This window comes from Micropterus salmoides, unplaced genomic scaffold (genome assembly GCF_014851395.1).
Source record: "Micropterus salmoides isolate LMB-PRFRI ecotype aquatic unplaced genomic scaffold, ASM1485139v1 Ms_hic_scaffold_7, whole genome shotgun sequence".
Classification (NCBI taxonomy): domain Eukaryota; kingdom Metazoa; phylum Chordata; class Actinopteri; order Centrarchiformes; family Centrarchidae; genus Micropterus; species Micropterus salmoides.
Window position 1 is genome coordinate 28935595 of NW_024044459.1, and position 15945 is coordinate 28951539.

General features: G+C 40.5%; 1 protein-coding gene across 1 annotated transcript in view; it reads right to left on the reverse strand.

Moving 5' to 3' along the window:
• Nucleotides 1-2532: 2532 nt before the first annotated feature.
• trpm3 (transient receptor potential cation channel, subfamily M, member 3) overlaps nucleotides 2533-15945 on the reverse strand; it is a 143617-nt gene continuing 130204 nt past the window's right edge. The window contains 7 exon segments of the mRNA XM_038704231.1: nucleotides 2533-8643; nucleotides 9441-9573; nucleotides 9809-10002; nucleotides 10703-10853; nucleotides 13188-13362; nucleotides 14657-14908; nucleotides 15488-15616. Coding sequence (XP_038560159.1) covers nucleotides 7023-8643; nucleotides 9441-9573; nucleotides 9809-10002; nucleotides 10703-10853; nucleotides 13188-13362; nucleotides 14657-14908; nucleotides 15488-15616 — 2655 coding nt within the window. The 3' untranslated portion in view covers nucleotides 2533-7022.

The window sequence follows — 15945 nt, forward strand, 5'->3', positions numbered from 1 at the left end:
CCTGGGTGGTTTTTCATGGGTAAAGTTCCTAGAAAATCCCACTTTGCTTTGTGGGAGCTGCAATTGAGCAATGGTGCCTCTGTGTAGACATTATTAGGATACATGCTCTTCCTGGGGCTGTTTACATGAGAATGAAGTGGCTCAGTCAGTCAAAGTATTGACACTGCACTTTTGTTGCACACAGCCCAAAGTCAGATGCAACTGTGCTTTCCTCAAAGATACATCACGAGTATGTGGCTGTGAGACTACTCTATACATTTTAAACCGTAAGAATGTCACAATGTAGCAGCATTTCACCACAGGCAAAGAGTGTCACGCCCCTCCAGAAAAAACTGCAATAATACACATCTTATCCTGTCTGCACTGGCTGCAGCAGTGACTCACTGTCTAATAGCAGATTTATCGTGATCCCTTAAATTATAGTGCTCACACGATATGAGTGATAAAATGTACAAGAGGAAAGGTTCAAGAAAAGCAGGGGTGATAACACAAAGTCCCTGTTTGAGCACAACAGATGCCGTGCACGGCAACACTGCAGGAACTTCTCGCCCTTTTTTCCCGGATCGTCCCGTACTGGAACCCCGCCTCCACCTTGCTCGATTCGGTGGCAGAACAGCCACGTTTCCAGGAAATATCTGGCTGAAAAACAGTTCCTTGGCCGGACGGGTACAGCCTGCAGCCGCCCTCCAGCTCCTCCTTCAGCAGAGCTGTAAACATTTCTTCATAAGAGGAGGTGCTTCTGCTTCTGCCGCTGCTGCCTCTCGCTTGTCTTCTCACAACAGCGCAAAAGTTCAAGAGTGCACGGCGCATCTGGGTCATGTTGTTATGTTTACATGAAATGGTGATTGTGTCAGAGATGAAGCTGTTTTAGTTTGCGGGCGCCTGCGCGTGCTGCATCAGAGAGGGGGTGGAGGGGGCACGTGCGTAATCTCAGTACAGAATGTTCCTTTCCACGTGCGGAGTGCGCTGACAGGCGTCCTTACAGATACACACTGTAAATAATCAGCTCATGTAATATAATGCATTGTTACAGAGGAAACGAGCTAAGTAGTTGAAAAAACAAATGCTAAAACATTAAAATGCTGCATTTAGGATACATGTAAACGAATTATTAGGCCTAGTCTAACAGTAGTACACTTAATGCATGCAGTGGGGGGGGGAGTACTCAAATTCCTAAATTAAGTAAGTAGCCTACTTGTTATACAGCACTTTCTGCGTTTTAATATTATGGACTATAGGTGCAATTCAATAAAACACAGAAAACGTGAAGCTAGTCAGTTTTGCAGAGAGAGTAAAAGAGGTGTGGGGGTGATTTTTGTGGCCATATGTAGTGGTGCCAAAAGATTTTGTTACTACTGTCCTAACAGGAACAACTTACTATTAAATGCAGCCATATCAGTCACTTCAAACAATGGAATAGTATCAACAAAGAAAGTGAACATTTAGAACATTGTGTGCTTTACAAAGGAAACATTAATCACCCCAGTACCACCTGTAATGCAGGTTAGTGTTCTTAAAGAAGTTTTTGCAAAGTAACACACACATGAATGCAGTCTTGTTGAAGTGGTGTTTTTCAGGTTGTGAGCTGTTTTTTTTAATTTAGCACACCAATGCACATACTTTAAAACCCACACAGCCAGCCAGAGTCAAGGACCAGAGCTGTACCATGAAGAAGTGATGTGTGTAAAAATGTTTCCAAATGGCAGAAAACGTGGCAATTGTCTTGAAATAAATTATACAAATTGTACATTTTACAACACATCACACAATATTTCTCTCTTCTCAGGAAAAAGTCAAGGCTGTGTTTGTGCCTCATGGCAGTGGGTCAAGTTTTAAAAAATGACAGTCCACCAAGCAGCACCTGTCCCCCTCATCTCACCAGCAGCAAGGGGGGGCTGACATCCTGCCTTAACGGCAGTACAGCACGTGTTATGTGCCTCGAAACGTGATGATTTACACACTGTGTGCTTTTGATGTTTTATGAGTGAGCTACAAACTGGGCTCTTGAGCCTAGTTTGAAGCTCACAAAAGTTTAGTCCAACAAGCTATAAACAACACTATGAATCTTAAAGTCCTAAATGGAACTGCAATGATTAATCGATAAGTTATCAACTATTAAATTAATCAGCAGCTATTTTGATAATCAAATCATCGGTTTGAAACAGTTTTCAAGAAAAAAAGTCAAAATTCTCTGATTCCAGCTTCTTAAATGTGAATATTTTGCGGTTTCTTTACTCCTCTCACAGTAAACTGAATATCTTTATGTTGTTGACAAAACAAGACATTTGAGGGTGCCATCAATGTCATTTTTCACAATTTTCTGACATTTTATAGACCAAACAACTAACTGATTTATCAAGAAAATAATCAATAGTGACGAATCAGTAGTTATAGCACTACTACTAAAACTGACATGACATTACTTACAATTCTCAGTCACACACACAATAAGAGTCAATCGTTTTGTCATTGATTGGTTAATAAAGATCCCGGTGAAGTCAAAACATGCGAGACACGAGGTACCAATCTATTTAATTTTTTATTTAACAATGCATGCCAGACATGATCCTATTCACATTGAAGAATACAGATTTGTATTTGCATCCAAATACTCACTACTTTGATTTCATATTATAATCTCTCTCTATATTTCTCTCAGTCATCTTTACAGGTCATTTCTGTACACTCTGAGTGGAAGAACTGCATGCATTTGAAGGACATTAAATAAAGTGTAACCAGTAGGGGGGTATGTCCCTTTCAGTTGTAGAAGCGTAACATCAGCAGTTATTGCAGAAAAACACATGTGCGTGAAACTCTCTTTAGCTTACGACTCACAGGTTGTCACAGGAGGGAAGGAGATATGTTGATTATCATCATGTGCTCATGATTCCACAAAACTGTAAGATACAGTATAGGAAAATATTTCAAAAATACTGTACATTAAGAATCTGTTGGATTATGTTGTGTCGGCATGCCTCCCTGTTACTGGTGTCATCCACATGTCCGGGTTCACACACATATACACACACGCACACCTCCCATCAATACCTTCCACAACAGTCATGTCAACATCTCACAAAACCATTTATAGAATCATGTTCACACGAGTTTAGAAATGCTACGGACATGTATACTATCTCATATTCCTTACTGCAAGGATGAAATAAAAATAAAAAGAAGAATAATTTCATTTTTCTATCACAAAAGGTCAAATAGGAGGGCCTAAACTTTCAGTCCGACACAGTCATCCTGTTTAGCCATGCAAAACTGAGTTGAGCTGTACGACCTTTGCTTGGCTAACCCTGTCTGCCACAGCTGTATAGGCCGGTCAGTAAAGCACAACTCCATCTGCTTTGGCAAAGTTTGGTTTGGTTCAGTGTTTGAGGGTCAACTGTGCGTGACCAAAGCCCTCTCTAACAAAATGTAATTCTTGTTGTTTGGATTAAGAACTTAAACTCCTGTGGGTGAACAATGTCAATCGATCATGTATGAAGACATTCATTCATATTCTATTGCCATTTCTGAAAACATACAACACAAAATACATAGATTTCCCTAAGATCCTCATGGACTCTGGGATAGACTCATAAAGCACAGTGATCATATTGGAAGCCTTCTGCTAAATACTAATTCCATTCTCTCTATATCTTTCTTCCCACCATGATATACTTCGTATCTTGCATCACTGTGGTAACGCTGTCCCTGAGCATTGACTTGGGGTCAACCTTTCCTCTCTAAAACACACTGTAACCTACATATTCGTTCAGGAAATTGCAAGTCTGATTCTTTGAACGTATCGACGGGCTACAACATCCCATTTGCCATCTTATAGGTATATAAGTGTTACTCCCCAATCTGTCCAACCTACATTGCCCAAAATAATCATGTGTCCACATAATCCCGATGATGTCATCAAGTTATGTTCAGTTAGGCTTAAGACTTAAAATATTTCACAGACAACCTGCATTACTAACTGGCGGTAAGGAGTAAGGAGTGCCTTTAACAGTCAGGGTAGGTCTATCAAAAGATGTTGAGTTGCACTATGGGAATTGTAGGACCCAGTGTTCTTAAATCATGACCCACACTAAAAGTCAGGATATCGCAGCCTCCTCTGTTTCTTCAGTTTTGACTATTCATTTTATTAAAATCTGGCTCTAGAAAGTAACCCAACTTTGCCGAAGTGCAGTACCTAAATCACCGGAGCACCTGTTTAAGGTTTGAGGGTTGGGTCAGGGTTGATAGATGTATGGACAGTTTGGATAAGTCAAATTGTCACACAGAGATAAGTTAAATGATAAACGTTCAAGCAATACATAGAGTTACTGCAACAACAGCAACCGTATGGTGATGCTATATCCTCATCCTTATGTCTCAGCTTTCATGTGCAAATAGACTTTTTTCTTCACCAATGATTCTCAGTGAGATCATTTTATGTGTTTTGGCAGATTCAAATAAATGTCCATACAAGCAATAATACAGTCTACTAATAATAACACCACCCACCCCCCCAACTCTGTACATCAGATGTGTTTATAGAGAACAACAAGGGTTTATGTGTGTATGCAAAAGCCACATGTTGAAAATAATCACAGATATTTGGGCTCTATGATTAGGGAAAAAACTAAAAAAATGAGAAATTTCACAGGTTTCTGAATCACTTACTCCATCCATGCCCAAAAGGCACCCTAAGTTTAGTATACTGGCAACAGTGTATTGCCTTGTCAACTTTTCATTAGAAAATTCTCATGAGCTGCTTGATAAAACATACAATAAAAACTACTTTAAATACTTCAAATATGATTTAAATGTACAGTATATCAGACAATTCTATATTTAATAAATAATATAATACATCAGCATTTAGTGCATGTCGATGGTCATCTTTTATTAAATTTAAAAGCTTAATTAGAAAATACTTAAAAGTTGACAAAAATATCACTGAGAAGATATAAATATTGATTTCGTAATTCAAACAGGCATTTACTGTAATAATCAATAGTGAGCAAGAAAATGTCAATAAATAGAATCAATCTCAAAATAAATGCAACATGATTAAACTGAATTTAATAGTGAGGAAATATAAAAAGAAACATAAAAAAATCTGTAATCTGTAATTTCACTTATCTTTACAAAGCTATCAGAGTAGGGCCTCTTCCTCCCACCAGACTTTTTCCATCAGAATAAAAAAATGAGAAAAATTTTAAACACTGATCTGGCTTTCATCTTAGAATATTAAAAACACCATGTTTCATCCTGCATGCCACTTAAAATGCACATCTTTCATATTTCTTAGCTATAATGCATATACTTTACAGCTTATGTCAAGCTTTAAAAATCATAAATTAGCTCTTTCTTTAGGAACTCTTCTTGACCTGTATATGATTTATAATGGGCTTAGTCATCGGTCATTTGCTTCCTTTTAAATTCTCCTTTTGCAGTGGCTGGCTTTGAACGCAATTAAATTAAATAAAAAGAAAAGGAAAAAAAGGAGAAAAGCAAATGAATGACAGTTACGGAACAGATGGACGGATCCATTAGGTGTAGGTGGATGTAAAACCACGTTAATACCACTGCCAAATCCTGAAGGAGGAAGGCTGAGCTACAAGAGAGCAATGATTGGTTAGGTGTAAAGATTTTTGGTGTCAGGTGCAGGCAAACAAGGTTCATATCTGGTTCACTCAGCAAGCATTGCTTCTGAAATAGGCTCAATGTGCCTTCTTGTCCCCATTTTTCTGTCAATTGCACTTGTTAAAGCTCTCAGCGATCAGGTCTGAACTAGAGTTTATTTTCATATTGTGTAAGATTTCACTGACAGCATATGTGTGTGTGCAAACATCATCATCATTTAAACTCTTCTGTCTCCTGATCCTGTTATTTTCCTGCTGTAGATTTATACCTCGACTCAGTGCTGCCCCCAACATTAAGCTGTAACACCGGATGTCACCTAATCTCAGTCTTCATGTCACACATTTCCTCTCTCATTTGTTCATGATAACGAGCTTTTCACTCTAATCACGTGGCACATAAACACATATTTTACTGTTCCACTTGACAGCCATGCCTGGAGACAGGTTATAGAGTAATGACCTTTTGACAGGATTATGTTCAAACACTGCTTTCTTTCTCTAGTTGAACTGACAAAAGAAATAAAAAATGTTTTGTAGGTAAATTATGCTACAAAAGACAATGAAAGGCAAATTTGATATTCCTTTGAATAAAGAGATACATATCTATTATTTGAAAAGTGTGTATCCAGAGGTAAGTTGTTGCCATGTTAGAGCAATCATTTCTGGTGCAACCAAGAGGGGAAATAGTTACTGATGGTTCCAAGAACTTCCTTGATTCCTTTGTGAAGCGGCCAGAAATGTTAGCTTATTTCTGATTGCTAGTGCTGGGGTCTTACAGAGTGGAGTTAGGATTATATGAAGAGAGGAAAATGTATTTAAAGCGAAAGATTTGCGACAGTAATGACTCTACGCTAAGACAAAATGAGGTGGCTGTTTTTCTTTCTTTCTCCTCACTCTTTGTCGCTCAGACTTGACAGTTTCTACCTTTTAATGCAGCTAGGAGTAACAGTACACTTTCTCTGACTAACGTGATTGATATGTGATGTAACACAGTGACAGATGTCTACTTGACATAAAGGTGGTGGGTGGAAGACATACAGTACAAATACACCTTCCATTGCCATAACACCCCGTTGAGAGTTATTTAGCTACAAGAGGAGGTAAAAACTACTCTAGATTCATAGCTCTTTGTTTTTGACTGGTGTACAATAGGACCCCTACATCTGACATCCTTCTCCCACTGACTCCTGATCCAGGGTAAAGTTGCCCTCCAGCGCTGACTATAAATAAACTTTTATCACCTTTTCTAACCTAAAACGTAAGTATATAAAACTGTAGATCTGGTCCAGATCAGCATCTATGGGCAACTTCACCCTGCTTTCACTTTTGCCCTTGACCCTCTCAGTTTTCCTCCCTGGTCCAATCAGTGTGTGAGTGTGCTGACCAGTGTTCTTGTCACGTATAGTTTTGTCTATCGAAGCTGCGGAAAGCTGACGGAGTGGCCAGCTTTCTCATGGAGAGGCTGTCAGTCTTAGCTGTTTCAGGCCGTGCTCCAGACTTGCTCCTGAGGAAGGGGTTTCTGGTTCCTGCCAGACCCCGGCCCCCTGGCCCAGGCCCCCTGTCTGCCCCCAGACCCGGTCCCCTCTCCATCCTCTCACTCACCGACAGGCTCTTCCGGTGCGGAGGGGCCAGTGTGAGGGAAGGATGGGAGTCGTCTGAGGAGCAGCTGTTTGCTCGCTCCAGCCTGGAGAAGGGGGAGCAGAGAGGGGTCCCACTGGGCCCGCTAAGGCCCCCTAGACGAGGGGTATCAGGGGCCGGAATCAAGTCCTCAGGGTCCTCTGGATCAGACTCTGTGTGACTAAGCTCTGCCTCTCTCTCTGGGTGAGAGGAACCAATATCTGAGGGCTTATCAAAGGGGAAGGAGGTGCATCCTCCGGGAGAGTGTGAGCGTTCTGCAGGAGTGTATGGAGCTGAGACACAGCGTGTATCGATGCAGTCAGTGATGCTGGTGTACTCTGCTGCTTTTACCTGGACCCCTGCCCCCAGACCACTGTAGCAGCCTCTTGGTGTGAACATGAGGCTGTGGGACTTGACCAGAGGGGGCTCATCCAGGAATGCTGTGCCTGCTGTAGAGAGGTAGCGGCTGCTCTTAGAGCGCTCAAGCAGCCCTGCCGAGGGAGGTGGGGAAGGTTCCATGTCCCAAGGAGGTAAAGTGGTGTCTGGTAAGAGGTGGGCTGAGCACAATGACAAATCAGCAGCTGCACTGTCATCAAAAATGGCTCCAGCTGTTCCGCTGCTGCCTGCGCCGTCCTCCGAGTGCCTATCGCCCATACCGCTGGTGGCAACGCTGCTGAAGTCCCGGCCTCCCGGCAGCACCGTCTCCATAGTATCCGACTGCAGCGAGGAGTCTCTCTGGAGCTGTGGGACCATACGGAGAGGATCCAGAAAGACTTCTGCAGGCCCCACCTCCTCAGAAGTTGAGACATAGATATCAATGCATGACGATGGACGGTGCTGCTGGGAGACTGACAGCGTCGCCAAGGGGAGGGGCTTAGACTCCTTGGTGGCGGCAGTTGAGGACACGGATTGCGAGCTGTTGGCTCGGTGCAGACTGAGTGAGCGTTCCTTGAAGAAGCTCTCGGCTCGTTCAGCTCCACTTGCACGTTCACCACCACGACCGCCTCCAACATAAAAGGAGTGGCTTCTTGTCCGTGTAGCCATGCCAGTAGGAGAAGGAGGGGACATGGAGCCTTCAGCTGTTCCCTCCAGTGCCTCCTGCAGGCGATAGGCATTACCTTCTGTGCTGTTAAAGCTGCTTTGACGGAGGATGTATGCTGCATCTGGGCACTCACCCTGGCGGAGTATGTATGCTGAGTCTGTGCAGTCAGATGAAGTCCGGGAACGCACTTTGTTGACCTCACCTCGCTCAACACCAGTCACGCGCTCCAGTGCTACAGCAATTCGCCCAATCAGCTCCTCCATTTGGGCCAGACGAATATCAACAGTCTGCAGTGAGGCCTTCATAAAGTGTTCCCTTTCATTCACTTCTTCCAGACGCATTGCCATATTCTCCACCCTGATAAAGTAGAGAAGAGAGGAAAGAAAATGCATTAAAAGCAAAGGAGATGGGAGGATAGCAGGGGAGAATGGTGGAGAATTCAGGTGGCAGACAATTTAAAGTCCCAACATACATACACTGTATGCTGCACTAGAAATCAACTACAATTACACAAAGGAATACAAATATTAAGGAAATACAGAAGCAATGAAAAGCACACCAAGGACGCCAATGACTGAATACAACACACTGCAAAAACTAAAATCTAAGTAAGATTAATTATCTTAACTGAAGGCAAAATATACTTGTTTTTTGTCTGACAAGATAATTCTTCTTACCAGGCGGCTTTTATGTTAGAGAATTTCACTTGTTTCAAGTTTTTTTGTCCTTAAGTAACAAGTGAAATATTCTTGTTCTGTTGGCAGATAATTTTGCTTATTTTAAGTAATATTTCCCCCATTTTATAGCTTTTTTTCCTTGTTTTTGACATGGGAAATAACGCGAAAGAAACAGGTGTAGTTATTTAATATAGTTCATATTTTTATGGTTTATATATTATAAAAAAGGAAAAGACAAAGAATATGGGTGATAGAATGGATTAGTACACACGGTTAGAGTTAACCAGGCTTAAGTGTCAAAACTGCAGTAACGTACATTAAAAGCTTGTGGTTTAGACTGCCAATAATTGATTTTCCAGATAGGGAAAAATTCGTGCTCGTACACAGAGCGCTGGACTTATTTTTATACCAAGTGTCCACAGCCTGAAAGCTTTAGGTAGAATGCAGAGAAAAGTTTTCTCTGGGGCTATGTCCGACCTTTCAGACGTGACTCTGATCCTCTCATCATTGGAAGAGTGGAATCGGTCATCTTTCTCTCTGAAGTACTCTTCTATGCACTGCTCTTCAAAGTCATGGACTTTCTTCAGCTCATCCTCTGTGATGAAGAGTTCTGTGGATAGAGGAGTTTGACGAAGTGATTATGCTACAATGTCTTAAAACCATATGTACATATGTATATATATATATAAGGAAATATATATATATATATATATATATATATATTAAACACTATTATAGTCAAGTTAACAGTGATGTGAATCAATTACAACATAAAAATATTGCTGTTCGCTCTGTTGTGTCCGTCCTGAGTTTATCAGGCTTAATAATGCTGATCTGTCACTCACTCAGTCCATAGTCCCTCTCGTCGTCGTCCTGCTTGCGCCAGCGACAACACAGATGCTTGAGGACCATAGTTATGTGACTGAAGATGATAAGGGGTGGAGGAAGGACGGGGCGCTCATGGAAGGTCATAATGAGCTGGTAGCGCTGGAACTTCCAAACTTGGTTGGAGATGGACTTCACCTCGAAGAATGTATTACTATGATGACGCACAATCACAGACAGAAATGCCACACCGAGCAAGAAATATTACGTCAACTGAAAGCTAAAATGAACTGAAAAGTAAAGTCATCAGTGGCACAACAAAGATAATGACCACTTCAGATAGTATACAGATTGATGAACTGATTCCTTCACTTAGCATGTTGCTGCACTGCAAGTATACTGAGATATAAATAAATGTAACATGTTGCTGTAACGTGTAATGTGATTAAACCTTCATTTAACCATTGTTTTTTGCACTGTGTACTTTTTGGTAATTAACCTGACAAATGCAAAGAAAAGGATGATCATCCTTGCTACATGGATTATTCAGAGGCACAATAGCAGATCATTAGCATGATAATGTCTCTGTGGAAGAAGCGCCATCCCATTACTGATACAATTTGACCCTAATGAGTGTGGCTTAATAGCAGCCTAAACAGAAATTACTGTCATCTCTTTTTTTGCACACATACACACACACGTGTCTAAAGGGCAGTTTTGTCTAAAACTGTGTTAATTAGATGCTGCTTTGAGTAACATCCAGGTCTTAGTGATACTGTTTTTGTGAGTGTTCAAGGAAAGAGAGAAATTAATTCTATCATCACGGTGCTTAAATAAGCAAGCTTCAGGTCCTGAGATGTGTGTAAAGCAGTGCAGTGTGTATAGTTTGTTACAGGCGGAAGGAGTTTACGTACTTGAACACAGCTATGAGTAAGTTGACCAGCAGTATGTTGGCCACCAGCAGATAGCATGCCATGATGGCAGGGACAATCCAGGCACCCGTTTTACAGGCAGGCAGGGCCACCACACCCCCATCCTCTGTAGTGATGTTCTGCCCACAGGGGGCTGCACACCGCCACAAAACAAATACACACACATACGAGTTAATACAAGGTAAATTATGTCTGTCAATAGACACTTTTATGTGTTATTTTTTAGTATAAATATGTAGATGTACAACATATTAAAAAGACATGCAGACAAATAATATGAACAGAAGATACAGCATACAGTAAATAAAAAACTATAATAAAATGAAAAGCAAATTAATATTAATTAAACACAAAAACATTCAAGCACATAATGTACACTGAGTGACAAGACAACAATAACCAAGAGACAAGCAGACCTGAAAATACCAAACAAAATGCATAAGTACATATTTTGCAAACAAACAAGAAGCATAATTTGTCTTTATGCTTCTTAAAGAGGGGACTAGAGAGAGTGGACACTATAATGGTCGGGGCTCATGTTCAGAAATGTGCATCTAAAAAAAAAAGTACACACAAAAAATGCATTCATCATGTCTCATCACAATTTGTGTTCCCAATATATTTAAACATATAATGGATGTTTAAAATATATTGTCACATATGTGTGCTATAGCTTCATTCAGCAATGGTTGATTGCTTTGAATCATTTGAAATGTATTTAGGATACATAGTATGTTTTTTCCATCTGTGATGGTTCAGTTGCTGTGGCTTATCTGGGGAACATTCAGCATTTGTTCTTGGTTTGTTTGCCTTTGAGATTCATTCTAGTCATGCTCATTATTGCTTGGTGTTAAATTTTTTCACACAGTGCAGCCCAAAGACAGAGAACTGAAGTAATTTTTCTATTTTTTTGTATTTTTACCTTCAAAAATTTTGATTAAAAACTCTGACAACTGAACCACGTGAAAAAACAGATTACTGATGATGAAAGGTGGCTGATTAATATATTCTGGTGTGTGTGTGTATTTATGTTTTATCCCTGTATGGTGTGGTGTTCATATGTACATTTCAATACTTCTGTTAAATGTTGGCTTTTTTGGTAGAAATATTTTGGCAATGTTGCAATTGCTCCAGTGAGAAGCTGAGCCGGCGTTAAAGGGAGGGTGACATGGTTTATGTGACAGACTGTGTTAACATGGCAGGGTCACTTCTTCAAATGAAACTGACTGAAAAGTCAAGGAACAAAATGGATGGAAGAAACATCAAGAAAATATCAAATGTTTAAGCTTTGATAGCTTATCTTGATGTGACATCTGACCATAAACACAGACCATAGAAGTATTAACTCATATTTGAAAAGTGCTACTGCCATGTAACAGTGGCATTTGCCAGCCAGTGCCAAAATTAGTAAGAGTAAAGTTGCTTACAAGATATTGTATAGCATTAGGTCAAGCTACTAGTCAGTCAATCAAAGATTTGGAGAACATAGGCAGCCTCATTAAATCAGGCTGTCATTCACTTTCAGAACTTTTTCACAACAAGATTCTGGTGTTTAAAGAAAATGTTGTTTAGATACAGTAGCTGACCTAATACAAAACACATGAGGGCAACTTTAACCTTAGAGCATGTGGAGCCGCATGCACACTTTTGTCTCAAGTGGTCTCTAGTGGTAGGGGTGGGCATGACACGGTGGTAATGTGAAGATGATGAAGGAGAGGTGGGATAGGTAGATGTGGTTAAATTGAGGTATATATCTATTGATTTACTGGGATTTTGACTGCACTGGGAAATGTGGAATGGACCGTTACTACGCCAGCTTGCGTGAGTTCTCAAGTAATTTTCGACCAGCCAGAGTTTTTCATTCAGCCTGTGCTGTAACTTCCTATTATGCTTATCTGAAACAAAGAATGAAAACATTATTTCAGATCTCTTCTCTTTGGGCCACTCCTCACATTCTGTACACACCATCAAATATGCTACCATACAAAAACACGACAGAACAGCACACGAATGCACTCTCACTCTCAAGACATTTTCTCACAGTCCATGTTTGATTTATTGAGTCAAACGTCACTATGTCTACATGGTATAAAATAACATAGAGACAAAAAAGATCAAGACAAACTGACAGTAAAATTAATGCCCTGATGTTGGATGCTGAGTAACTTGACAGGAAGATTATGTGGCTATGGTGATGTAGAAACAACATTTGTCAAGAATTTCCCTATACTCAACATTATGCAATGTATCTTGTGGTGTTTCAATATGTATGCGTACAAAAGGCCACCTTCCAGTAATATGTTAACCTGTGGAGGAATGGAATGAAAATAAAAGGTAATTGTGCACTGAGATAGGTGCGTATTGGGTCACATTGCTTGCATCTCTCTTCAGAGTCAGCAACGTTCTCCCCTAAATGAACAAAAACTATGTTTATTCAAGAGCTCTGACACTCTGGCCCTGAACTTACGGTCAATCTGGTCGGCAAACACCTCTCCGTAGATCATCCAGTAAGGCATGAAGAAGATGTTCCTAGCTAGCATCCAGGACGGGTCTTCATTAGGGTTTAGGATGGCCTGACGCGCCACCCCAAAACTCATCAGCACCACCAACATGATGATCACAAAATACATCATGTCGATCATCTGACAGAGGGAGGGGGAGGTAGAGGAGGATCGTCAGAGAGAGAAGGGAAAGGGTTTGCGGTGAAAAAAAAATGGAGAAGTTGAATATGTAAGAATGTTTGTAGAAAGGAACGATAATAAAACAGGGAGGAATGGATAAAGTAAAGTAAGCAGAAATGAGACAAAACAAGAGAACAGGAGGGGAGCGTGTTGGTCTGTTACAGCCAGAGAAGCAGTTTATAAATAAATATTTGATGAATGATGGTCTGAATTTGCATTTTTTGATTGCCATCCCTCTCAGAGTCTTGGTTGGTCAATCAAACTTCAATTTAATTTGTTCTGGAATGAAACCTAAACTCACTATTTAAAATGCACTTAATTTAGGTTAATCCCAGATTGATTAAGGAAGTTACAGAGCTGAAGTGGGGGGAAACCCTTCCACTGGGCTAATTTATATTCCACTAGGCTAGCTTCGGTGTACTTTTCAATTAAGGCTGACATTTATTGTCTTTCTAAAAAGCTAAAACACATCTAAGATAAAGTCCCATTTTAAGGCCAAATTGGAGCTACGATTCTCATTACAATCATTACTTTGTTAATGAGATGAATAAAAACTGGTAGAAAAGAAAACATTGTGATTTTCAGTTTTTTCTCAAAGACACATGAAAGACACCTTTGTAAAACTGTAAAACTGTGTAATGAATGCTAGAGGAATGGGAGATGGCCTGGAAGTATGATGGCACAGCTTAATACCGTTAATATTAAAGCATTTGCTTTTCATTCTCACAACCGCTCTGGCTTCAAATCAGCTTACTGCAACATCCTATATGCCAATTACCTGACTAAATAATTAAAGTCAAATCCACCCCAACCCCCCTCTCTCGAAATAATTGCTGATTTCAATATCAAAGACAGTTTGTGTCCAGTGGTACACAGCCAGTGTCAAAGACAGTCGAACATCAGACACATTCACATATTAGGCCTTTGATCCCTTATCTAGTTTTATCTTCATTTATATATCAGAGGCTCTAATCTTGTGCTCTTTGACATCAAATAATGACGCTTAGAAACACAGAACCTCTATTAGGACCAAGCCTGCAAACCACGTACAAAATTAAACCTTTGTAATCATGGGACTCAGTGTACTCCTATAATCAGTAAAGATCATGCTGAGTAAAGGTAGAAAATGTCAGACATAAATGAAGAATACATAATGAGGAGAAAAAATATGAGATATTGTAGATAGAAAAGAAAGGAAGACACACACACACACACACACACACACACACACACCATCACCCCTGCCACTTCTCACCATCTTGCCAATCATCATCACATAGGGACCAAGGTACTTGTTGACCCCAAAGATGTCCAGCAGCCGGATGTACCAATAGATAATGTTGACACAATAGATGACCCGCCCGTAGCTCATGAGAGGTGGCTCTTGGAGACGCAGGACCATGCCGACAGAGAATATGAGGATGGCCATGAGGTCTGTGATGTTCCAGTACTCCTGAAGCCACACCTTCACCTTCTGTAACAACTTCCCAGGCTCTGACATCAGTATCTGGAGAAGGGTTGGAGGGAAATTAGTTGAGAAAGGAAAAGTGATCATACACATCGAAAATCGAAGTGAACCCTAAAAGTGATTAAAAATAGAAGATTAGAAAAACAGAAATGCATTATATCATGGCCACCATTAGAGGGCAGTATGAGTTCACCTCACATGAGGTCTGAGACATTGTTGTGCTGCTGAGAATAATGTGACATAATGATTAATGCATTTCATACACTTCCAGTACAAACAAAGCCAAAGAGGGAGGCAGATCTAGATAGTCTAACATGGCCTCTTACCTGTATTTTCTATTTACTTTTTCTTTCTCTTTTTTTCCCATCTCTGTCTCTTATCTTCATTCCCACCACCCTGTTTCCCCTTCCTTTCTCTTTCTCTTTCCCCTTGACTTTCTTTTGCTTCCCCTTCAATGGCCGCCTCACAGTTTTCCCTATTTATTATGAGATATGATAACGATGAGCTTTGTCGTTAGTTCACTGGGTAGTGGTGAAAAGAATTGATTATTGTGTGTTCAGTATAGTTGTGCACGCATGGTGCATGTTTGCATGTAGCCACTGCAAAGACCTGTTGTACCTCTCTCATCTTTTCAATGCCGTTGGTAAAGATGTAAGCGATGACGATCCACTCTTGAGCAGAGGGCCACAGGTCCATCTTGACTAGGACGATGTAGTTGAACAACATCAGGTAGCCCACGTATGCCATCTACGAAAAAACACAACAGCAGAGGGCCACATTTATGGTTATGTGTATGTGTTCGTGTGCCTTTTCCAAATCAGCAAACTGTAGAGCATGATGAATAATTGACCCTCATTATACCTCGCTCTAATGCAGTTTTTCAGATCTGATAATAGTGATTTCATGTCAAGACACCTGATTGTTGTCCCCTGACACTCTGCCTGAAAATGTCCAGTATGCGTACTCCTGTGGCTGCATCTATTTAAATACATATCAGCTGTCCACTTTCATTTTTCCTGCACTTATTTGTACTTGTCATCATCCAGACTAGACAGACAAACGTTGATGCAATGCAA